At 40.9% G+C, this 24019-nt stretch overlaps 1 protein-coding gene across 1 annotated transcript in view; it reads right to left on the bottom strand.

The window, feature by feature from the left end:
• Positions 1–1368: 1368 nt before the first annotated feature.
• Positions 1369–24019, bottom strand: part of NPSR1 (neuropeptide S receptor 1) — a 55673-nt gene continuing 33022 nt past the window's right edge. The window contains exons 3-9 of the mRNA XM_030943227.1: positions 18427–18530; positions 18008–18101; positions 13223–13424; positions 4677–4753; positions 3925–4014; positions 1589–1769; positions 1369–1465 (exon numbers count right to left, since the gene is read on the bottom strand). Coding sequence (XP_030799087.1) covers positions 1372–1465; positions 1589–1769; positions 3925–4014; positions 4677–4753; positions 13223–13424; positions 18008–18101; positions 18427–18530 — 842 coding nt within the window. The 3' untranslated portion in view covers positions 1369–1371. The remainder of the gene's footprint in view (positions 1466–1588; positions 1770–3924; positions 4015–4676; positions 4754–13222; positions 13425–18007; positions 18102–18426; positions 18531–24019) is intronic.

The raw sequence follows: 24019 nt of genomic DNA, 5'->3' as shown, positions 1-24019 counted from the left end.
AAAAGATCATAATAATAAAAACCACTTTTTAAACTGAGTCCACTTAAGTAAAAATAATTTTTTTCACTGAGAGGAAACAAACTCAGTTGCCATACAGCTGGTTAGAGTGCATTTTTAATACAAACACTTCAAGCTGCCTTGTAGTAAAATGAACATTGAAGTTAATATCACCCCCCACCCCACCTGCATGAAAAATTTTCCTTATGTTTGAGAACAGTGTGATGGGAAGATACCCAGAGGGCTGGGGAAAGGGGATGTCTAGCAGCAGCCTGTCCATTGGTCCTCTGTGAAATCTACAATGAGTTCACAAGACTGGACCATCAACAGATTATTTTTTCTAAATGTAATTCAAGTTTTTTGGTTTTGCTTGGGTCTTTTTCCAACACTGAGTTTTTGCAAAGATGCGTGTGGTTCCCTGCATGATTTAAGTGACAGGGACGATTTACAGTGGTATGGGATAGGGAAATGCTGCCATGTGGGTGGTGAGAAAGATCTGCACTGGCTAAGTGCCCTGCATGGCAGCTCCCCATAGGATGCTGAAGAAGCTGCTCAGGGCCTTTGCCACAGAAGTGTGGAAGGATCTGCATGTGGGGTGCACCATGGGGTTTGGGGAGGGCTGGTGAACCATTCACCAGTAGCCCAGAAATAAATGGCTGCCCAGATGTGTCATGTGTGAGTCCTGCTGGGACACTGCTGGGGTGCCACTGATGTGCCAAGGTAGGACAGCAGGAAAATAACACACTGGAAGGGGAGGAAGAGGTACAGGGACAGTGCTGCTGGTGTGAGCTGGAGAAGCTGGGCCAGGTGATGTGGCAGGCAGTATTCCAGCCATCCATTCCCCCCTTCTCTGGCTATAATTTTTTAAGTGGCTCTGTATGAAACCCAGATATAATTACATAGAGTGACAATGGTGTTTTCTCATAGGAAAAGTGCTTGTGTTTTCATTTTAGCTGGGGTCCTTGCTCTGTAATTGCTTGTAAACACTCTATCAGTTATAAGAGCCAGATGGTGCAGTAGATGGCTTTTTGTGATTCCTGAAAAATAGAGAAGACTCTGACTAGACACCATTTACTTTTTTTTTTTTTTTTCCTGTTTGGAGCACATAGATTACAGCTTGCTTTAAACAGAGGGTCAAGATGAAACCTCACAACAGAGGCATGCAAGCCTCTCATGCTGAGCTTGGCACTGGCAGCGCGCAATTGGTGAGGCTGCAGTGCCCACCCAAATGCATGTGCTGTGAGGTGCACAGGAGAACAAGGTGCAGGCTCTTGCCAGGCAGTGTCCATCCACTTCACCGTGCACAGGGCTCGTGGGGGACCTCTGTTTTCCTCTGTACAGGTACCAGTGTGCCTTTTCAGAACATTGTCAGTGCTAAATGTATTCTGGTTTTGACAGGACCTGCATCTCCTGCCCTCCATCGCTCCTTTCCCGGAAGGTCGCCCCCAGCCTTTGAGTTCTTCTTTCCCTACAAAAAAAATAAAGAATGGTCAGAATTAAAGGAGTCAAAAATATTAATCAGTTTGGGGACTGTGTTTATGAGTTTCCTCCCTTCTTAGGGGTAGTCAGAGTGACAGTAAAGGAGCAATACTCAGAAGTGGGGCAGAGGCTGTTGCTGAAGAAGCAGTAGATGAGGGGGTTGACAGCACTGTTCAAGGCTGGCAGGTTCTGAATAATCACAGATGCATAGAAGCGCTCTTTGGTCTCAGGCAGTATGTTGAAGTTGTCCAGGATATCAAACAGAAAGTAAGGGCTCCAACAGAGAATAAATGCTGCAGACGAGACAGAGAGAGGAAGAGCTTGACACTGGATAGTTTAGCAATTTAGGGAAGTAATTACACACTCATGAGCAACTGTCATAACACATAAATATTTGTTCATGAAAAAAAAACCCTCTCCCCATTCAGGATCTTATTTAAGAGAATACTTATTAGATTGTGCTTTTATTTATCTTTATTTTTATTTTAATGCCTATAAAATATATTATGTGTGTTTCTCTAAGTGTTTTGAGTGCTCCCTCTAGACATATTGAGACACTTCTGAACACTACACAACACATAAAGGGTAAATAGGTAGCCAGTTAAAGCATCATCAGTTATAGTGAAGTGCTCTTTTAATGGTCCCCGGAGTGAGCAGCCAATCTAAATGTACACACAGCCTAAGTGCTGCTCCGTGACAGCGCTGCCTGTCACAGCCACCTATTAAAATAAGGTTCTCAGACACCCAGGAGCAAGGAATGACACCCTTTCACACTGCATTATGGCAAACCAACATGTCACTCGACATGCTGGATGGAAACACTGTGTACATGGAGTGTGCAGGAAGATTCTCCTGATTTCCTGTACTGCCATTTGAGAGATGAATTTGAGGAAGAGAGGAGAGGACTGTACTGCTCATAGCCTCTGCTTTGGTTCTGAGTGACACGGAAAAAAGGTTAGCCATGGATCTAGCTTTATTTGGAGGCATAGGGATTAAATCTGTCTCTCACAAATTTCTATGCTGTCTCCTCACAAAGGCCTTTGATTCAGGATTTGCATAGAAATGCTGGGATAAACCATAAGTACCTGGGTTGCAAACATACAGGTAGTTGTGAAATCAGACACATGATGACATCCTGACTCAGATGAGACAGCAGAGTAACCCTGTGCCTGTTTTCTTTTCTCATTAGCCAGAATTTCTTCAGCAGAGTAACCCTGTGCCTGTTTTCTTTTCTCATTAATCAGAATTTCTTCACTGGCAGTCAGCTGAGTGCTCACTAAAAGTGCAAGGAGGAGGTAAGCTTCCCTCCTGTTTTCTAGAACAACCAAACAGGAGGTGTCTGTGCATAAATATATGCAAAATAGCAATACACAGTGCCAGAGCGTGGATCATAGCACTCACTATGCAGAACTTTAAGTGGCTTTAAAAAAAATCCATGGATGTTAGGTGTCAATATGTTTGCACATCAAGAGACGCTGGGTGCCTAATATTATCGAGGTCTGCTGAAAGACTTGAGCATCCATGTGAGCTCTCAACATCTGATGGCCTTGCAATAGTAGTTGTGTCTGCCAAAAGCTTTCACTGATTGCCATGCAGAAAAGTTCAGACACAGAGAAGCTGTTCTTGGGCTTATGGAAAATATGAATCACACTGGCCTCTCTCATGTCTGCAGATGCTGCCACTAGACAGTGAGCTAAGCTACTCAAGTGGCTGTTATCACAATATTCTCCAATCTGAATTTTGCACAGTGTTGGAAAGAGTAGCAATCTCTTTTTCAGTGTCAAGGGATGACTGTCAGCCCTTGGGAGTAAACAGTTTCAGTTCCTTTCCTGCATGTCTCTGGCAGCTAATCACAAGCTCTGCGTGATGCTGCCTTTATTTATTGAGATAGAATATCAGCCTCCTAATTGCATCAGAATAATGTCATTTCCCTGGGAGACAGAGAACACCTGCACTAAGTCATCTGCTGCCCAATTGGGAAAGGAGAGCTCATTCTTTCCAGCTTGGCAGGCAACACACCTGTGATATTAAATACAATTACTGCACAGCTCACCTTTCTTCTCTCCCTTGCACCACCCCAGCAGCTCACAGGCCATACAGTGTCTCTGAGCCTAAAAGACAGCTCAGTTGCCAAATCTTTTGACAGTCTGGATAGGAAAGAGAGGTCCTCTTCCTTTGCTCCTTTTAGACATTGTCTCTTTACTTTCTTTATGTACACAAGGGCCTGTGCATCTAATTTAATTCAAGGGTTATGTCAGATACCTAAAATAGAAACGTATCAGCCAGAAAAGAGGGGAAGGACAAGATCAGAAGCCAAGTCATGTGTCTGAGTAAAGCTCCTTCTCCAAGCCATCTACTTTGTCTGCTGATGGTAGAGGTTGCTGAAGAAAAGCAGCTTCCTAATGTCAGCATCCTCCCTAGCTCCCAGCTCTGAGGCTTTTCACTTACCAAGGATAATTACAATGCTGTACTTGATCGCCTTCACCTTCGCCCTGGATATGAACCCACGGCTGGTGTAGCCACGCGAGGTTTTGCCACCTGGGAAAAGAACAGTTCAGCTAGTGAAAGAACAGGACTGGTGTGTGGATGTCAGTGTGTACCTTGACAGGCAGGACAGGAATACGCAAGCTCATCTTTCCCTGGTGTCAGTTAGGACCTCAGTAGTTCCTCAAATTTGGACCCTTGCAAGTCTGCTCAATCAAAACATGAGCCACCCAAATAGAAGGGAAAAAGTAAGCAGAGTAGATCTCCCCAAAGCATTGAGGCATGTGTAGTCTTGGGATGGAATACTCTGATCATTTTATAGCTTTCTGTGGCCAGGAATTTCTGATCTTCAGCAAAATTTATACCTGCAAGGACATATGAAGACACAGAAAAAGTGTTGCCAAGTATATGCTAGAAAAAAACTATTCTGGATATGAACACAGTTCCAGGAATAGGAATTCTAACTTCTAGAACAAGTACTTTTTACTTTTTATTAATTTTCTCACAGATGTTTCCTATTATGCGAGAATTTAGTGTCAAAGGAAAGAAGGTAAATAATGTAGAAATGAGTTATGAATGAACAAATACAGAAACCCCATTCCCACTGCAGTGATGGGGGCCCAACATGACCTGTGCATGTCCAAGCACTCCCAGATTTGTGAGGATCAGCTGGAATTGAATCACAAAGCTGGAGTCACAGGTATGCTGAGACTCACCAGGACAGCTGGATATGATGACAGCCTGAGCTTTGCTCTTCATCCAGATGGTTCGAATCACAATTGAGTAGATGACGCTGCAGAAGGGGAAAAGTTGCTGGTATTAGGCACAATAAATTCAACAGACATCCCGGCCATTTGTGCTCTAAGAATATACTTGTCTATGTGTAAGGAGTTCACAGAGGTGGTGGGACTGCATAGGAATAATAATAGTAAATGACAATAATAATAATAAACATGATATGACTCTCCCACAGTACTTTTCTGTATGGAAAAGTGAAGACTTTTCACCATGGAAGTCCTTATGGTTGTCCTGGCTTTGTAGATGTCAAATCTCAGGCTCAGAGGAATGCAGTGATTTGGCCAAATATCTTTCAGGCAAGAGCTCATTGGTGATTTTGAGCCAGCCAATGCCAAATTCATCTGAGTTTCAGCCCTGCAGCACTAGCTCTGATGAGGGAAGCAAGGGAGGGACCAGGTTTTGCTGTGTGTACAGTTCAACTTTGCTGTTACTTTTTGGATATGAAGCTGGTGAATAAAATTTCGCCCTGGGGAATTTGATAAGGGCAAGATCAATGAGAAATGCAAATAAATACAGCAGTGCCCACATTTGGGTCTCAGTGTCCGGTGGTGGAAATCAAGGAGAACTGAAGTGTCAGATAAATGGGAAGAGTTAGATGACTCAAAATCAGATCCACCACAATTTACACATTTAGAGAGGTTTATATACTTTTAATAGGAAAAATGAAAAGTGTCCTAGTACACAGTGACCTTGGATAGTTATGGACTTTCCCTGTGCAATAGCCAATCTGGACTTCTACTGATTTAATAGAGAATAGATAAAAATAATTCCTTCAAGATGAAGAGCTGTTTAAACCCACCTCCTGCTTGAGGATGTTAATTGTCATAAACCTTAGTGGTCCTTATGTGAAATAAGTGCAACAAAGGACATAATTTCAGGGTGTTTTATAGAGGCAAAAATGTGTCTTACTGTTATACGGCGTATTTTTGTTATCAGAAGAGGCATTATACTTATTAGTCCTTTCAGACTGATATATGAGTCTTTCCTACACCACCCTCAATTGCTAGACATGCTTGCAAAGGCAGAATTTGTGCTCAAAAAGCTATGAAGGTTTGGAGGTTTCCCTTTCTGTGGAAGTCTGAGCCATCTGGTTTCCAGGCTCAGCAGGTGAGAGCTGTAAATTCAAGGTGCAGTCTGGGCTGTGCAGCAGAGCCGTAGCGTCCCTGCCCAGAGAGGGGTTTGCTCACATCTGCCCACAGCTAGGACTACAGCTTGCTCTCCTTAATCCCTTCAAAAGTCCAGCTTGGCTCCCAGCTGATTTGAACATTTTCCTTTTATCTCCTGGCTTTTCATGAGCCTGTTTATTTAACAGCTCATACACTTGAAACTCGAGAGTTTCTTTGTACTTTTTGCAGACAATGCTGGAAAATGCATGTACGCTTCTCCTTTGATTGTTCCAATGAATCAGAATGTATTATAATGATAATTGTTGTCATCTCAAAAATTTTACCAGCTCACTCTTAAAAGTCCTGTTTCTATTTTCTTCCTAGCCTGCTGTCTCTAGCCTAACCTCTTTATTTGCAGCTGAGACAATGTCCTCTCTGATGCAGATTTTCCTTTGTCCACCAGGAACCACTCAGGGTTTCTTAAGCATCAGGACAAAGGAGTCTAACTCTGCAGTCAAAACATCCTTACTTCTGCCAAATGCCATAAGGATTGAATTGTGAAGCCAGGCTTCTCGCTTGCTTTGCCTTGACCCCAGAATTCCTGCCCTCTAGGCTGCAGACTGGTAGGGGCATGTCTTTTGCCAGATACAGTTACATCATCTCTCTTCTCATTGGCATTTCACCTATGAGATTACTTGCTGATTCATTTGAACCCTTAATTTTTAGAGCTCCAGAGGAAAGTTGAATTCTTGTTTTCATCCAGCAGCTTAATAAAGTGCTGCCAACATAGTGGATCTGTGTCGGTATTTTTGCTTCTATTCATCTTGCTTTTCTCTGTAGCTGAAGCCAGTGGAGCCTTCCTTATCAAGAGTGGACCAGAGGTGGTGTAAAGCTGCTCAGGGTGGGTGTCAGGAAAGTTTACATGCTAGGTAGACTTCTGAGCAGTTCTTGCGCCAGCCACAGTTATTCATTTATAATTTGATCTCTCTGGGACTCCAGTTCAGTACCTGACCCTTTTTCTTTATTTTTTTCCCCAGCTATGTTGACATGGAGCTGAGAAATTGGACTTTCCAGAAGCGAGTTACCTAAAGCCTAGGATCATAACAGGCAACTGCATGAGTGTTTCAAAGCCACAGAAGTAAAAAGAGGGCTCTTATGGAAGAGAAGTATTTTCCTTACAAGGGGAAATCAGCTTTTTTTCAGAATACGTTTGTAGCTCCTCTCTTTCTTGTAAAAGGCAGCTGGAGGAGGATCCAGAGGTTGGTCAAATCTCAAAGAAATTCTCACTTGAAAAATGAAGTGGCAGATGAGCAAAGAGTAGCAGGTAACAGATGACAAACTGGTATTCACAGGAGTGTTTGGAAATAGTCTGCACCATTCCAAAAATATCCTAATTTCTGTTCCCTTCCTCTGGACGCTGAACTGCTCAGCCTTCACTGCCAAGATGTAAAAGCATGTGGTACACATTGCTCTTTCTTTAACCCATGTAACACGCCTGCATGCTGCTGGCCCTTGTCTCCACTGAAAGCACAGGGAGATGTGATGTGCAGCCCTCGAGGCCCAGGTGTGGCCAGGCTTCTTTGTGTCTTTAAGTGCACAGCACACTGACCTTCCAGCCCAGGCTGCAGGTGAGAGACTAATGAAAGGGTACTAAGGCGGAAAAGTCAAGCCTGGATGGAAAATTCATCCAAGCCATTCTGACAAGTAGCTGCGCAGGCTTTGAAGACCTCAGGATAGAAAGGACATGCTGTTGATCTGAAAATGTGATGATTTTTCTAACCCTGATAAAATGGGTATCTCGAGAGGTGGGAGAAAAATACAAAAGTATGTCTCACATTATGGGTGTATCTCAGAAATTAAATTCTTTGCATCTCCAAAAACTTGATCCAAATTTTAAAAGATTAGGAGGCATGTCCATCATAGCCTGCTATTAGTTAATGGTGTTGTTCAATATGCCTCATTGGTAATTACAGCATTTTTTATCCACGTAAATATGTAACTTATGCTTAGTCATACAAATGCAACTGTGAATAATCACACCCCATCTGTATTTTTAATTCATAGACCACTTTTTTTTTTTTTTAATAAAATGTCTTCTGGTAAAGCTATGTACTGATATTAACAATCATAAGTGTTATTGATCTGCCCACTCTTTAAATGTAGATTTTTTGGAAATAAATAATTGCACTATGAGGGCGTCCCACACAGCCTCAGTATTTTCTAGTAAAATGAGCTTTTACCATGGCAGAAGTGCACTTAAGCTCCCTGTTAATTACTTCTATTTATCATCCAGCATTGCCTGTTGTTCCCTATACTTTATTTGTGCAAAGTGATGTGGCTGCTTTGTTTTATGGCTAATTTACAGCACTATTTGTCTAAAGAGAAAAGTAACCTCATCTGAACAAACCATTGCAGCCACATGTAATGGGTAAGTGAAGAGATGGACAGATACAAACGTGTGTGCAAGATCCAGGGTTTTTATTTAGAAATGGAAATTGCAGGCAAAAATCACTGAATCAAGTTCAAAAAATGACCTTTGGTATTTTTATTAATGGCATTTCCAGTCCTTTTATTTAATTCAGAGAAATACCTTTTATTTAATCTATTTTTTATTTCATTACAATGCCTTGGGTTTAATTCCATATTTTTCCTTTTAGCTGATTTTGTTGGTTTTTTTTTTCTCTTCTAATTATTTTTCAGCTGCTGCAAAACAAATGTTCTCTTTGGAGTTCAGATTTTAAACAGCAGATGGATATCTTTTTCCTCTGTGCTTCAAGAGGAGCTTTAGAATTTTTTTTAAACATGAGTTTGCAATTATATTAGGTAAATGTCTATATATTATATTTATAATTTTAAAATATAAAAAATATATTTAGCAATCATGAATAACAGCTAAAAACCTCTCAGCTTTTGGATATTCAAGTACCAGAACATAATTATGTTTTGGCACAGAGTAGCAATGCAGACTAGAAACACAGTAGCTCTTCTGTTTCCCCATCACAGGTCCTGAGGGGCCCAGGTGCAAATATTTGCAGGACAGCAGTGTGTAATCTTGATTTGAGCCATATTTAACCTCTGTTCAACAGTGCCTCAGAGGTTTTCAACAATCACAGATACCATTTCAGCTTTGTTTGGTGTGTTTTGGAATAGGAGAAAAGGCTTTGGTTTTAGCTGATGACACTTGTCCCAGAACAGGAGCGAGCTAATTACTGCGGGTTCCCTAACTACTTTTTTTGAATCTTCTGTGGTTTCATAGGTTGATAATATCAACTGCAGAAGAAGTGGTAGAATAATGTAAATAAGAGGGAGCAGGCCAAATTTTTAAGCACTGTATAGAAATGCCTGACTCAGGATCTGTGGTTCTTCTTGCACAACACTGAGACAGTGGGGACAAGGGAAGCTTTAATATGAAAAGAACAAATATTCTCCACTTTTTTGAGCTCTCAAAGATATCCACACACTTGGGTTAAAAATACCAATCATAGCTTTTTATTTTCTTTTCATTATTCAGATCCTGTTCATTGGTATTATAATCACATAAAAGACTTGCTGAAAAACCACAAGCTTTTTGATAACTGATTGCTGATTCTCTAGTTGCGAAGAAGTGGTAGGAATAAACCTCAGAAGTATTAAGGTCTTTCAGGCTGTTGCAGTTTTCTCCATAAATTACCTTTCTATACATACATTTTTTAAAAAGCAGGGCTGAGGGGGGGAGAATGCTGCATTCTTCTGGTTCATGTTTTAGCTTGGAATCTGTAGAGTTTGCTCACACCACATTTGGGGGTTTAGCTTGTCAGTGCAAGGGTTTTCCATGGTGAGCATAAGGTTATCAGCTAAATAATTCATTCCATGGGCCGCAGTGTTATGAATAACACAACTCCTGTGAGTTACTTGAAGGCTGTCAGGAACACATGAGATCAGCTCTACAGGGAGAGCTGAGAGCCGGATGAGAGAAGCTTAAAAGATGATGGTGTCTGAACTGTAACAAGTGAAAACAGCTCAGCCAAAGCAGCATATCTAGTGTGGAATTAAGTCCTGCACCTGAAAAGTAAGATTTTATCCTTTGTATGCACTTCAGATGAACAGCACCAGAAAAAGTGCTGTCGTCAGTGAACTGCTTTGCTCTAGAGGTTAGGTTTTCAGCAGATTCAGGCAGCAGAACTAATTAAGAATTAACTCTGGCAGCCAGTGTCCCACATTGCATCAGACACCTGCCATGCAGCTAAATCAGAGTGCTTCAGCAGAGAAAATAAAGTAGCTGCGCAAACAATATGAATTCTTGCAGAAAAGGTTTAATTTTTTTCTTTGTGTGCACCCTGCCTTGCTTCCTCACTAAGTGTAGTGTATGACTTAACTTCTGGCTTATATGTATTCATGGCTTCTTCTACTGATCCTTGACCTTTCAGTTACACATTTATGGATCTTCTCTCCATTTTTATGTTGTGGCCTTTTTAAAATAACATCTTCGGCTAAAGGTCATTAAATTTTAAAAAAAAAAAGCCTTCCTAAATTTATTAAATAACACCTTTCATTTTATAAATAATCTCTTGTCAGATAACACACAACTGGAACATATGTGATCTCTCTCACCCTTGTGAAACAGCATCTCATTTATCATCAAACCTCCTGTGCATCTGAAAGTATTGGGTGGAAAAAATCTTTTACAGAGAAACTGAGTCCCTGGGGGTATTAACAGCCATTCCTGCTGTTCTTGAGCCACAAACTGCTTACCAGAGTATTTGTATGCTGCAGCCACATCAGGTGGATTAGCTTTAAACTCCTGGACTGCCAATGATTTTTAAAGAAATAGATGTCACACCTTCAGGCTGTGTTGCCAGATGTTTTACAGATACATCAGCTGGGAAGTTGAAACCTTCACTTTTATGCTTGAGACTTAAAAAAGTGTTCTAAAAAATAGTCATTTCCTTCCAAATTGCATGGCATTTTTTCATAATGTCTCTGCTGACCTTGCCCTGTAGCTAATCCTCTTTTTCTGTGGTTTTAGACAATCCTCTCTGTTCTGAAGAAAATAGTATCACTGACAACTAGAAATAAATAAGCACAAAATAAATCCTTCCCTGCACCAGTCCCCTTCCTCCTTTCAGTGCCAGACACCACTTTTGACCTGTCAAAAATCTTTCTTCTGCTGGCAAGGACACAGGAACATTTGTGTTAAAAAACACTGAAACCAGGAATGTTTCTGGGCAGATGATGGACACTGCGCTGCCCCTGGCTCCAAAACCAGTGGTTTTAGCTCCTGTCCTGCCATAAACTTCTTTTGTGAATGTTGCTTAAGGTTAAAGCCACAAAAAATTTAGGATGTTTTATTCATGTGTCGGATGTCAGGACAATCTCATGAAATGCCAGTTTCACTGCCTTTCTCTTTCCCCTCATGTCTTCATCACCTTCTTGCTTCTGGGGATTTACTGTAAAGCAAGACACAGAGCTGATCTGGTTTGAATATCTTTCTTTGGCAGGGAGGAGGGGAGCATAATGTCAGCAGCTCTGAAATATTTATTGCTCTGTAGCTTGCCTTTTCTTGCCAAACAAGTATAGATGGCGTGTAAAAGGAGTGGCTGGTCTGTTACAGAAACCATGTAAATCTGTGTGTATGTTAGAGTGTGAAAGAGATGTTTCACACACCTGTGGAATGACTGGTAACTGGGCGGGCTGTGGGTTTTTTTTCCTGAAACACTTAAGATGCTGGCTAGAATTTCCCAACTCCTGCCTCTTTGAGAAAGCTTGTAAAAGAGCCCCTTTCACAGTAACAGCCAGCCTAAAAATTTTCTAGTGCCATTTCTTTTCACTGTTAAATTGCTTTTTGTCAGTGCAGTGTATGTTTATTGTTTTTGCTGCTACTGCTGGGCTGCAGATCTACCCACATTTTTATTTACGTATTCCCAAGAATATTTTTTTTTATATATCGAAAACTGGGCTGGCTTTCAGAGACAGGAAAACACGCAGAGAAATTATCCCACCTAGGAAGGATAACTTGGCAGTAGTTTTTCCTTTCTTCTCAAACTTTTCTTTAAGGAGAACTTTCTTGATTTTTTTATTATATCTATGCAATCTGGCACAAAAAAATGGAAGGTTTAGTGCACTGACATGTTATGAGCAATGTGTAAAAATCATCCCTTCTCTCTAGGGAGCAACACTGGTCCATTTTGAATCCATATAAAAAGTCAGCTAGATGAGTTCAAGAACCACATGGTTTTGATAAACTAGTTGCCATTAAAAGCTGCAGAACTTAATCTCTGTGATAAAACAGTAATAAACTTCAAGGTTATGTAGTCACTCCTGTCATCATCTAGAAGAGATCAGCCTCTGAGTACCCCACTCTCACTCAGGGCACTAATGAGAAGGAAACTGAGGGAGGCTCATGGCTCATCACTTGCTGGAAAAGCAGCTGGAACAAGAGATAAATCCAAGGGACATTGCAAAAATAGTTCTTCTCTCAGAGTCTAAGCAGCACCAAATTATGGCGGAAAAAAAGGAGTCCCAGCAAGTCTTTCTTGCTGCTGACAAGAAGAGATGGACACCAAGAAATACAATTGTAACCTTGCTAGTGAAAGAAAGAAAAGTAACGTCTCTGAGAACTGTCACTGACACTGGCGGCATTTTGAGGCAGTTAGGAAGCCTCACTCCCCTTCCACATCTGATTCTGACTGCTCTTTTGCCTTGGTGGCTCCTCATGGCTAGTTACCTTTGGTTTCACAGCAGCTAATGGCAGCGCTCTAGAGGGAGGCTCATCACTAAGTCTGTGATATTGATTGACCTTAGTTGAATACACTTTCTGCTGATTGTCTTTGTGATTTGTGGCAAATCAGTCTCAAATATCTGCATCTTAGGTTTCCTATTACAAAACAGGAAGAAGTACATTTGTTCATATTTTAGGAGTAATTGGCAACTACTTGGAGCGCTTGGAGATTTCTTTCCAATCCTGGTGAAGGAGACCTTGTCGAGTATTGTGAAGCTTGAGAGCACTTCAAGTTAATTTCAGTTTAATTAGTGTTAAGTGCAGTTTCCTTTTCTTTTATTAAAATTATCTTTTGTCATAATGGATAAATATTCATACTGGGTTTATAAAGATATCTTTCAAGCCTGAAGCTGTGGAGATAAGTGGACACACTCAGAGATTTGTTCCTTTTTTCAGAGAAAAATGTTTCTGGCTGTTAATACCACACAGAGAACACCCAAGGCAAGTACAATGACCTGTGTATTATGTGATAAAAACCAAAATGGCTATGCAGCAGGTATGGAAATGAAATTGTAATGAATGACTAGAAATTAAAATCATTAAGCTGATTGCACACTTGACAGCATTCACCACACATTTGCTGACTGGGCTTTGGACTTACCTGATTATGATCAGAGGAATGAAATACACCAGGAAAGCCACAATTGTCATGTAGGGGATCCAGTAGGAGTCATCAGGCCAGAGAGCCCAGCACTGCACTTCCCCATTGGAGAGCTGCCGTTTCCCAAAAATAATCAGAGTGGGTATGGAAAACAGGAAGGAGAGGCTCCAGGCCACCCCAATAAGCACTTTTGCCTGCCTTTCTGTGTAACAGAGTCAAACAGACAGTGTCAGTGGGGTTGTTGGTGAGAGTGAACCCTTGCAGCACTATTGACAGAAAGGCAGGGAGGAGGAGGAAATTCTGTGAAGAAAGAGAATTTTAGGCTGCAGCTGGCTGGTGCTGAAAAGACTTCAAAGGAGAAAAAGGATTTCATCTCTTTCTCATGATAAATTTTCATGTCATTAGGAGCTTGTATTTTGCAAGTTTTATTTAAGGATGCTTTAGCGTCTGTTGAATCTGAAGCACTCTGAGAAAGGCACTGGTCAGGGTCAGCAAGTCAGAAACATGAAATGCAAATGGTACCTCTATGCCACCGAGACAACATCACTTATGGATGTGAAGGACCTCAGACCTGCCCTACTGCATGCCTAGTGATGCACCTTGTAGTGACAAAGACTTCCAAACATTTCCTATGAGGAAAAAGAAAATGCCTCAGTTCACGATCAGAACAAGATTGCAAAACCACCTGCCTTTAACTCCATCTGCAACTTTACTGTCCCAAAGAAACATGGGCCTGAAGAGCCTGGGCATCTCCTGCCCTTCTCTGTGTGATGGTGGGGATCAAATTTAGCTCCTGCTGATGAACCCATGTCATGCCAGGAGTGGACTGCTAACCACAAGGGCAGATGACAGTGCTCAAGTGCCCAGCCCTGTTTTATCTGCTGAAAAATACAGGAACTGGGAGATCCTCCTGGACTTCATGGTGAAGAACAGGAGCTAAAGGACCTCAAAACCTCCAGCAGGTTTGGGTTACTGCATCCTCTTGATTTCTGGCCACTGCCAAGTGAGGAAAAGCAAGTGGGAAATGAAATGATGTCTGGTGGCACCCACAAGATTTTGTAAATACCAATGGGTTGGAGCAGAAAGTTCCAAGGCTTTAATTTTCAAAAACCGGCATCTTCTGGCTAAAATCCAGTTAGCTCTAGCTGAAAAGTGTGGGGGGAAAGGGCTTATCTGTGGAGTACCCATGATTATCAGTGACACTTATTCCTCCTCAGCCAGATTGCAAGAGGAACATATGGGGACAGATTTTTTTTTTTTTAATCTGGGAGCTTTAGTGTTCAAATACTTTATTGTCCTAAAAAATACCCGAGGTTGTGTGTGAAATAGAAAACCACTTTAAATTATGCATATCAAGAAGAATGTCTTTCCTCCTTGAAGCTCAAAGAGCAATACAAAAGCATGTGGGTGAAACATTCAAAAAGTAATTTTATGCTTTATAAAACATCAGTTGCAAATACTCAGTTATCCTGCTCATTTTTAAATGCTACCCACGTTCAGGAAAGCATGGTCTTGCTAATCTAGGGCTTAAGGGAACTCTGATGACATCTGCGTAAGTGAGAGGGTTAGATTAATGCTATAAATATTGTGCAGGCAAAAGAGAACTGCGAAATTTCCCAAAGCATAAGGGAATAAACTTAGCAAAAGGAATATTAAGAATAAATTTCACTAAATATTTCCTCACAGAGAGGACATTTCAAATGTGAGCTAACTACTTAAATTACAATCATGCAAGCCTCAGTGTTTTTCTAACTAAAAACGATCAGAGCTGGAAAATAAACCTTTTTTCTTTCAGTGTATATTGAACAGAACTGGGCAATTTGGGTTGGGCAATAGAGATATTTCTTTGCGTTTCATAATGCTTTTCCTGCATTGTTCATTTATTTTTATTTTTAAATGTCCCTTGCATTTGGTAGAATATGGCCTTCCTAGTCTAAAGGGCTTTACAGAGCAGTGATAGGTAAGCAGATTTTTGTTCTGTTGGAATAATGTCAATTTTCTGCCTCACCAACAGGACTTTTATTATGCTGCATTTTTAGCAGCTGCTCTAATATGCTCAAAATGCCAGCAAATCACATAACTAGAGCTGCATCAGTTATAAATGAAATCAAACAAATAACTTTTGAAATACAATATTCTATTGAACCAGTCTGAGCATTTTCCTTTAGAGCTTTTCTAACTGTGGCGGCCAAGACTAACTCCCAGGGTTGGAGTGGGAACCTCAGCTGTGAACTCTGGCTCTGACTGTCCTAAAAGATGTTTCCTTGTGACTGTCCCCTTTGCTCTGCTCCCACCATCCCTGCACTGTGACAGTGGGTTTGAGAACATCTCTCTGCTCCCAGCAATATGGGACAGGGGGTCGCCTCTTGGAAGAAACTCTGCTTCCTGCCATCAAGAACGTAATGTAAATGCAATGAATGTAAAATGTAAAATGCTATGCAATCCTTTGATAAACTAAGTGCTACCTTAAAATTAGGTTTTAAATCCAGAGAGAGCAGAGCTGCTCCAGAATCTCAGTGACAGCACTGTTTTCAGTCCAAAACCCCCCAGGGATCAGTTTACACCTTTTTGGGTTTTGTCATTTTCTTCAGCAGTTCTTTTTTCACCTGTTGTTTAGTTTGCATGTAGTTTGCATATACCTTTCCAACATGATGAAGTATTCATAAAATATTTGCTGCTATAACTTCTCAGTTTCTTTTCTTTTAGATCTTTATTTTACAATTTTTCTTAATATCATTTTGGTTGTAGAATTAGGTGTCTCACAGTAAAAGCTTTAGGACTAAAAGGCATATTTCTTTCCCATACTGCACTTTCTCTGGTCATTTATGTATTTGAAATGTATAAAATATTCACCTGTTGAAGTTTGTTTTCTTAATAACCATGCAAAGAACAGCTCATTGCAAATGATTTTTAACAGGACTTGAGGCTAGTAACTAAACCACAATTTAAAAAAATTGTTTGACATTTTCAAAGTGGAATGTTTGACTTTTTTTTTTTTCTAAAATGATATTTCAAGGCTACTTGAAACATAATTTTTCAAATCAATAAGAAGAAAGAACTCTTTTGTTTGGTGATTGAAGGATTTTGGGGGGATGAGTGTTTCATTTTGCAAAGAAATTTGCCACAGGTTGACTCAGAACTATTCATGAAGTTCCTCCGTGTCATCACCAATGACAAAGATTTGTAAATCTCTTTGTTCTCCATCTGTAGAATAGCTAAGAGGGCATTTTAAAAGCATCCCACACAGCACCTCTGCAAGAAATACCTGGGTGCAAAGGTGATTATTTTATGTACACTCCAGAAAGTTGCTATGTTAAATATAACTCTCTAGAGCCTTCTTTTCGGTTTACAATGCTCTTCTTTTTTTCTTTTGAACGTAGACTTTGCTTGTACCTCAGTGTGTAGCCAGACCTTGCAAGAGGCAGATGGGTTTTGTCAGTGCTCTCTCTGCTTGTGACCTTTTTCCCCTGACCAGAGCTGCACCCTGATGATGATTTTGCTACCCTCAACTGAGACAACATCTGCTTTTCTCCAGTTAAAAAAAAAAATGAAACAAAAAAAAGCTTTATGGTCTAGGTATAGGAAATGGGATTTTTAAAAGGCTTTTATGAAGATTTGAAGTGATTTTTCATGGGTTCTTTTTCAACTTCAAAGTGCTTTTCAAAGTTTACCCATCAAATTCTTTACTATACCCAGGCAGTAATTTAACAAGCACTGCTTTTCCTGTGCCATGCATGAAGAAGAAATGCCAGCAGGTCTGTCCCACAGCTCATCCTGCTCAGCCAACAGGTTTATGAGCCCCTACCCTGCCTGGTTGATGAGCCCTCCTGAAGGAGCTGTAGAGCAATGCCACCCCTTCCAAAGCCCACTGGGAAAACCTTGATATCCATCTCCCTGTTCTGAAAGAGTTGATCTACACACTGGGGAATATAAAGCTAAATTTCACACAAGTTTTTGAAGCTTTCAGACCTTAACATCTGCCAAAGCTGCACACTGTCTGAGCTATGATTGACTCACAGGTTTTTAAGGCCAGGAAGGGCCATTAATCTGATCCCCTGAATAGAGCCGTCTGGCAGAAGCCACCAGTACTCCAAAACAAGAATGATGCTTGCATCTGATTAAAGCACATCCTCCAGACCTCATGGCTCTTGTAAGTATTTTTCTTCCTCCCCACCTGCAATTTCTGTCTCTTCACTCAGTGCAACATTCTTAACACCCCACTTTGGCTCTGTGGGGAAGAAATAATTTTGTTTAAACTGTACTGCTAAGAGGCCAGGATATATCCGAGTGCTGTAAAAAAAAACTGAAACCAAACAAACAGAGGAAATGATAAGAAACAATAGATATCCAAACTTATGTGCTATGTCTTTTGAAGATACATCAAATTATTGTGTGAATTCTCAGTACACCATCCAAGTTATTTTTTAATGTGAATAAATAGACAGTATAGATGTAGCAGCTCCTACAGTCAGTATAGTGGAACAAGGGATAGCTTTTGTCCACTAAAACCTTCTAAAAGTGCTGGAATATAATGAAAACCATTATACTTTTTAAAATGTCATTTCATTCTTTGCTAACACAATACTTATAAAAATTGCTGAGGGCTAAGTGGAGTTTAATAAATCTTGAAACCACGGCTACTTCGTCCTTTGGAAAACTGTAACAGAGTTCAAATGCAGCTAGAGCAGGAATGAATAATTCATAGCAACAAGGTTTAGAATTTTGAGAACTAAAAAATTATCCAATAATGTCTACAGCAATAACATGGTACTGAAATTCTCCTACCTCCTTGCAAGAACTTCATGGGGTAAACTATGGCATGGTACCGGTCTATGCTTAGTGACACGAGGACGTAAGTTGAGGCATAGAGAAGGACCACCTGGGGCAGAAAGTATAACAGGACAACAGTTGAGACACATCTATTGCAGAAGGTGATGTCAGTGAGAACTCTGAACTAGGAATGTTTCAAAGCTTACTGGAAAAAAAAAAAAAGAAAAGGAAATGCGCCCACCCCCTTGTATATTCACCCGGGTATTTTTCCTTTATCCTGTCCACAAAATTTAAAATATTTAATATGCTTTAACGTGTTTGACCTTTAAAGGAACATTTTCAACATTTAGCACTTTTGTTGCTAGAAAAAATTCTACACAGTGTTTTTGTCAGAGTTTACTGCTATGGGGGCACCAAGCACAAGGTTTTTATACCTGGAAGTAGCGAACGACCCTGCAAACGATATCAGGGGCCATAAAATCTCCAGTGTAGCGCCAAATGATGTCAGTCATTATGTTGATGAGTCCTGTGAATGAATCTACAAAGAAATTAAGTGAAGAAGCATTGCAAGTAGCAAATACATGGCTTCAGGTGAATCACAGAGGCGAGTAGGACCCTTGGGATGTATCTGCTCCCCAGTCCTAGGGGCAGTCAAGCCATGACCACTCAGCCCAGTTTGCTAGAGGAGCTGGGAAAGCCTCAGAAAATACCCCATACTTAGTGTCTAAGTGTGTCAGCTTGATTACAGCTGTGACAAATACTGAACCACTAAACCTCCTCTATTCTTTAGCTATTATTTCACTTTTAAAAGTCTCCTGCGAAATCACCTGGAGTGGCAACCAAATGCTGCTAAAGTTAGTGGAAATTATGTCAGGAGTTAATTTGCAAACTTAATTAATTAATGACTAACCGTGCCTTGTCAGCTTGAAGTTAGCCTACTTATGCCTTTACTTTTATATTTGCCAAATAAAATACACCTCAGGCTATTTCTTCTTTTTTCTTCTTCTTTTTTTTCTCCTGCAAGAAAATCTAAAGAGAAATTCCAGCCTTTGTTCTGTTTCTTATTGAACAAGTGAGTGCTCAGAGAGATGCAAGTTTTACAAATGAGTCACAAGGACTTGTACTCCTGTTTTACACACAGGTAGTATTAAGTTTTATCTTCAAAACCAACTTCTCTCACATGGACAAGATAAATGTTTTCAGTGCAGTCCATGGAAGAAAATGTGTACCAGTCCAATGCCCTGCCACTTCAAGTAACATGTCATGTTGCTCGTCTTGCACAGGTTACCACAAAGGGAGAAAACAGGTTAGGAAAACTTTTCATGCAATTTTCAGGACAAAAATCAAGCAATATGAAGAAACAACTTCAGTCTATATAAAAAAAAATTAAATGTTTCATTTTGCTACCACCATTTTACACATTCAAAAACCATCTCTAAAGTTTAGTGTGGTAAAGATATTTTAACCCTCATATCAGAAGATTTTCATTTGAAATTTATGCCCTTTGGAAACAAGGTATTTCAACAATTTAAAAAAATGTTTTGAGAAATAAACAGTTTGGGTCCATATTTCCAAGCAAATAGGCATGTGTTTTGCAAAATAGTTTTCTTCTAAGCCCTTTGAAATTACAGAAATTCCAGATATTTCTAGTTGGAAATTGAGATTGCAGCTTAATGCTTCAGAAAAAGCAACCTGGTTTGCTTCATGGGGAAATCAGGGTTATTTTTTCTGTATCAGTAGTCCTTTATCTCCTAATTTTCTTCTTTCATTTATCTTCCTCTTCAAGTCTCAGCTCAAAATTAAATTAGTGTAACTACATTGCCTCCCTCCTTATGACTACTGTTCAATTAATACTGGTTTGCTCTTTATCCTCGCAGCTCTTCCCAGCCTCCTTTTCTCTCTCTCCTCTCTTCCCCTGCCTCCAGAGAGAGGCTGGATCAGAGACAATCTCCAGAAGGAAGTCTGTGGTTTGAAACATTATGTTAAATATTGTTCATTGATTAGGGTGATGGGGCAAGGAAGGATTGTTTCTCTGATGAGTACAGTGGCTTTAAGACTTTTCTGAAAAGACTGTAGGTATATAATTAAGGTGGTCTTTGAAAAAACCACACAGTTTAAGTGTTTCAGAAAGTGAAGTGCATCCTCCAGCAGTGGTTCCAACCGATCCCTTTCCCTTGCCTTACCCCTGAATTATTGATTCATATTCTCTCTCTCTACAGTAATGAAATATATATTTGTTCAAAGTATTGCACATCAATAGAGCTTCACCTCAGGGCATCCTCTGGCTTTTGATGGTCTGAGCATCTGCCAAGCAGGTGCTAAATCAGGGCTCAGCTTTCCTCGGGAGCGGGAGGGCGCAGAGGCTGCCCTCCCTCCTGCCAATCTCGGTGCTCTGAAGAGCAAACAGAGGGAGAAGGGTCAGCACCTCGGCAGTCTCCTCATTTCCCTCTTCTCAGGGCCATCTTCCTATCTCTTTTCATCGCATTGGAGAGTGTTTTAGAGGTGCATCCTGCAGCTGTGCTGGGAGATGGGACAGCATCTTGGTGGTTTCCTTCAGGTAAGCGATTTGGCAGTTCCAGGCAACACACTTTCAGCTTATACAGTTCAGATTTTTTGCATCAGGAGTGTGATTTTTAACCTATAGATGGCCCCCACATCACTGGCTCCTGTGATGGAGATCCACAGGGAAATAAGGCTTTGTTTGGCTGATGCTCAGCCCAAAAATACTCTCCAGGGTTGTCCTCCATGCGTCCCACACCACGCAGCTACCAGCCAGTGCTCAGGCTCAGGAACCATGGCAAAGTTTATGCAGCCGAAGCAGATCCCTCTCCAGAAATACGGAATGTGGATATCAGCTCTGTCTTTTTCATGCTACAGGTCTGTACCCACTGTGTGTCATTACCTACAAATACATCTATAGCCTTAAGTACTTCAGGAGCTTTAAAGACAACTCAGAATTGTCATTCCCTTGAGAGCCGTTGAGTGAGGTTTTCAGGTGACTGCAGAGGCTTTTAAATGAGGCTTAAACTTCACAGCTTTTTTTGTGCTGGCAGCCTCAGCTCCTCTCCCCCAGCAGTATGTTTTAAGAGCTCCTTGTGCTGAATTTCAGAATTGTGGAGGGCTCAGCATGAGCCTCCAAGCACGTGTCCCTGAACACAACACACACATGTGCACCAAAGCCAATGCACCCAGCTGCCTGTGTGGGCCAAATTTAGTCAGATTTCTCAATGCCCTTTAATTATAGAAACATTCTCTCACTCAATGTCCTCATGCCCTCCTCAGGTTTTAGGAATATCTCTTGTCTTTTCAATCCTAAATGTACCAGACTAACTTTTCTCAGAGGATCCTTCAGTCCCCTGCTGCCTGCTCCAGAGGGTGTTTCTTATCCCAACTCTGCAAAGGACCAGGCTCTCTCAGTATGAACACATGTCTCAAGGGTTTGTCCTGCAGAATTTACACAGGGCCACCAAATAAATAATGTGCTTTGTGCTGGTGATCAGACAGCATAAAGGGAAAATGCAGCGAGCCTACAAATTATGACAAAGGATTGCTCAATACTCTCCAGAGACACAAGTACCTAGTGAAAACCTTTATTAGTGATTTAGACACTAAATGTGCTGCTCATTAATCTGTTCTCTTATGCTCATCACACCTTCAATAACTAGACTTTATATTTTTCACACCTTCACAGCAGTTTTTCTTACAAGCCTCCTTTTGCACAAAGCCCTGACATGCCAGCACTATAAATCTGGTACAGAGATAATGAACTGCTAGCAGACCTTTTGCCACTGGTAGATGAATCCTTCTCACCCTTGTATCATCTCAGATGCAATTATATCCATGACCACAGCATCTTGAAATCCTCATTTGCCATGTAATTTGAATTGCTGTGGTAGAGGTCAGTGCGTGGAAGTCAGCCGGTTTCAGCAATGATCTCAGCAGATCACACATTCTTTTGCTTTTGCACCTCAAACCATGTCACTGGATTGCATCATTGCCATCCTAAGTGGTGAATGTCAGGTACACAAAACTGACATTGCTCTAAACTTCTGTGTCCTCATTACTTTGAGTATCCTCACCACTCCTTATAGAGCTGGTGGCTCAAGTGTTAGATACTTGTGCTCTTTCACTGACGAATGCTCCTGGGCCAAACAGCACCAAGATAATTTCTGAAAGCTGTCCTAAACAGTCTTCACTCACAGCTGTGTACCAGCTTGTCATTCCCACTGCCTTCTTAACAGTCTTCTAAATTTTTTTACTAAGCAGCAGTGTGTTTACTGTGGTACTGTGTCAGCATTGCTAGGCAACAGTGGGGTTATAAGACCATTTAATTACTCAGAAAAATAGGCAGAAATTCAATTAATGAAATATATTCTCTTCTGATACAAAATAAAGATACCAGCAAGTGATAATTTGTGACTTTTAAGCCAAATAATCAAAGTATATTCAAAGAAGGATACAGATGAAACAATTTCTTATTGAAGAGAGAAATGGCACTAGTGTGATAGGAATGGAAGAAGTTTGCTCTTGAGGGAGAGTGGATTTTCTGTAAACAAATGTAAAAGAAAAAATCCATGAGATCTCAATAATAAGAAAAAGTAGAGGGAGGTAGGCAGTAAAGATGGCTTTGCCTGGGCAGAGGTGGGGAAAAACAGCTTTGTGGGGTTTGTGCAACTGGACAGGTCTGCCAACCTTTATCTGCTGCCTCCCTGCTGCCACCATGGCCACAGACAGTCCTCAAAGGCAGAATTAGTGTCTGCCTTTACAAACCTGTCAGCATTTCAAAATGCAGCATTTTTAGACAGCATTTATCAAAAAGGCCAAGAAAATGCCTGAGAAGGAGAAGCACCCTGTTGCTCCCAGAGGAGACTGAAACATGCTGAATATAGAGCTGCAGCATCTGTCGTTGGGAAATATGTCAGGTACAGAAACAACCTGTGAAAATCCTGGGTCCTAAAGGCCACCATAACCCAGGTTTCCATCATTGTAGCAAAATGCCTTCGGATTTTTTTATGGGCATGAGTGAGTGCAGGCATCGCCTCTACAGTTTTGAGCCCAGGAACCACTTGGTTCAGGAGGTGATTGCAGTAGCTTGGGTAGTGGGTGCTGCCTCATATGACTGATCTCAGAAATGTAAAAAAGAGGTCACTGCCCTTGGAGGGACAAATCTGAATGTCAGCTTGCTGTTGGTGTGAGTGAAACAGATTTTTTGTCAAAAAGCCCTCCACAGAGAAAGAAGTTCATTATAGAAAGCAAATGGAGGTAATTAGCAATCTGGCTTGGGAATAGACAGGTTACAACTGTCTCAGATAATATGTTCGAAGAAATTAATTGACTTGATGGAATTGCCAAAGGGATGTACCTGTGCAGACTTGAGGATATTCCTTTCATTGCAACTAAGGAGGTTCAGACAAAAATCTGCACTAGCAAGTCTACAAGAAAATATCTCTATCATTTTGTTATTACTACTGACACCACTCTTCCCTCAAGACACTCACCCTGAGGATGAAAGTCTTTTCTGTCAGAAGTGGAGAGCAGATTGCTGGTAAGCTGTGATGGGTTAAAAAGCTCCACATGTCATCTCAGCTGCAGTTTCATTTTCCCCTGATGAGAACAGTTCTATTAAGTTGGATGTGGTGATCCATGACTTCTTGGTGAAGCTGTGCCTCTTACTAAAATACCCTCTCTCTTTTCATGTCATTTACAGAGTGATTCCATTTTAACAAGGTATATTTTGCTCTGCTTTGTAAACAGCACCAAGCTGCACAAGGAAACACAACATTTTGTAAGGCAAGACAAAGGGTGCAAGCTGCTGGTCAGGGCTGAGCATTTCACGTGGCTCATTTTTTTTGGACCTCGTGATGTACATTCCCATCACCCACCACTCCCCAAGGAGGGTATCCTCTGGAAGCACCAGAAGCAGCAGTTCACCAACACCTGCCTGCAACTGAGTGATAGACCCTTAAAATCAAAAGTGGCTTCGTTGCCCTATGGCAAAAATAAGGTGCGGTCCATGATTTTTGAGCT

This window comes from Camarhynchus parvulus, chromosome 2 (assembly GCF_901933205.1).
Source record: "Camarhynchus parvulus chromosome 2, STF_HiC, whole genome shotgun sequence".
Taxonomy (NCBI): Eukaryota; Metazoa; Chordata; class Aves; order Passeriformes; family Thraupidae; genus Camarhynchus; species Camarhynchus parvulus.
Note: the sequence above shows the minus strand (reverse complement) of the source record. Positions and strands in the feature narration are given on the sequence as shown.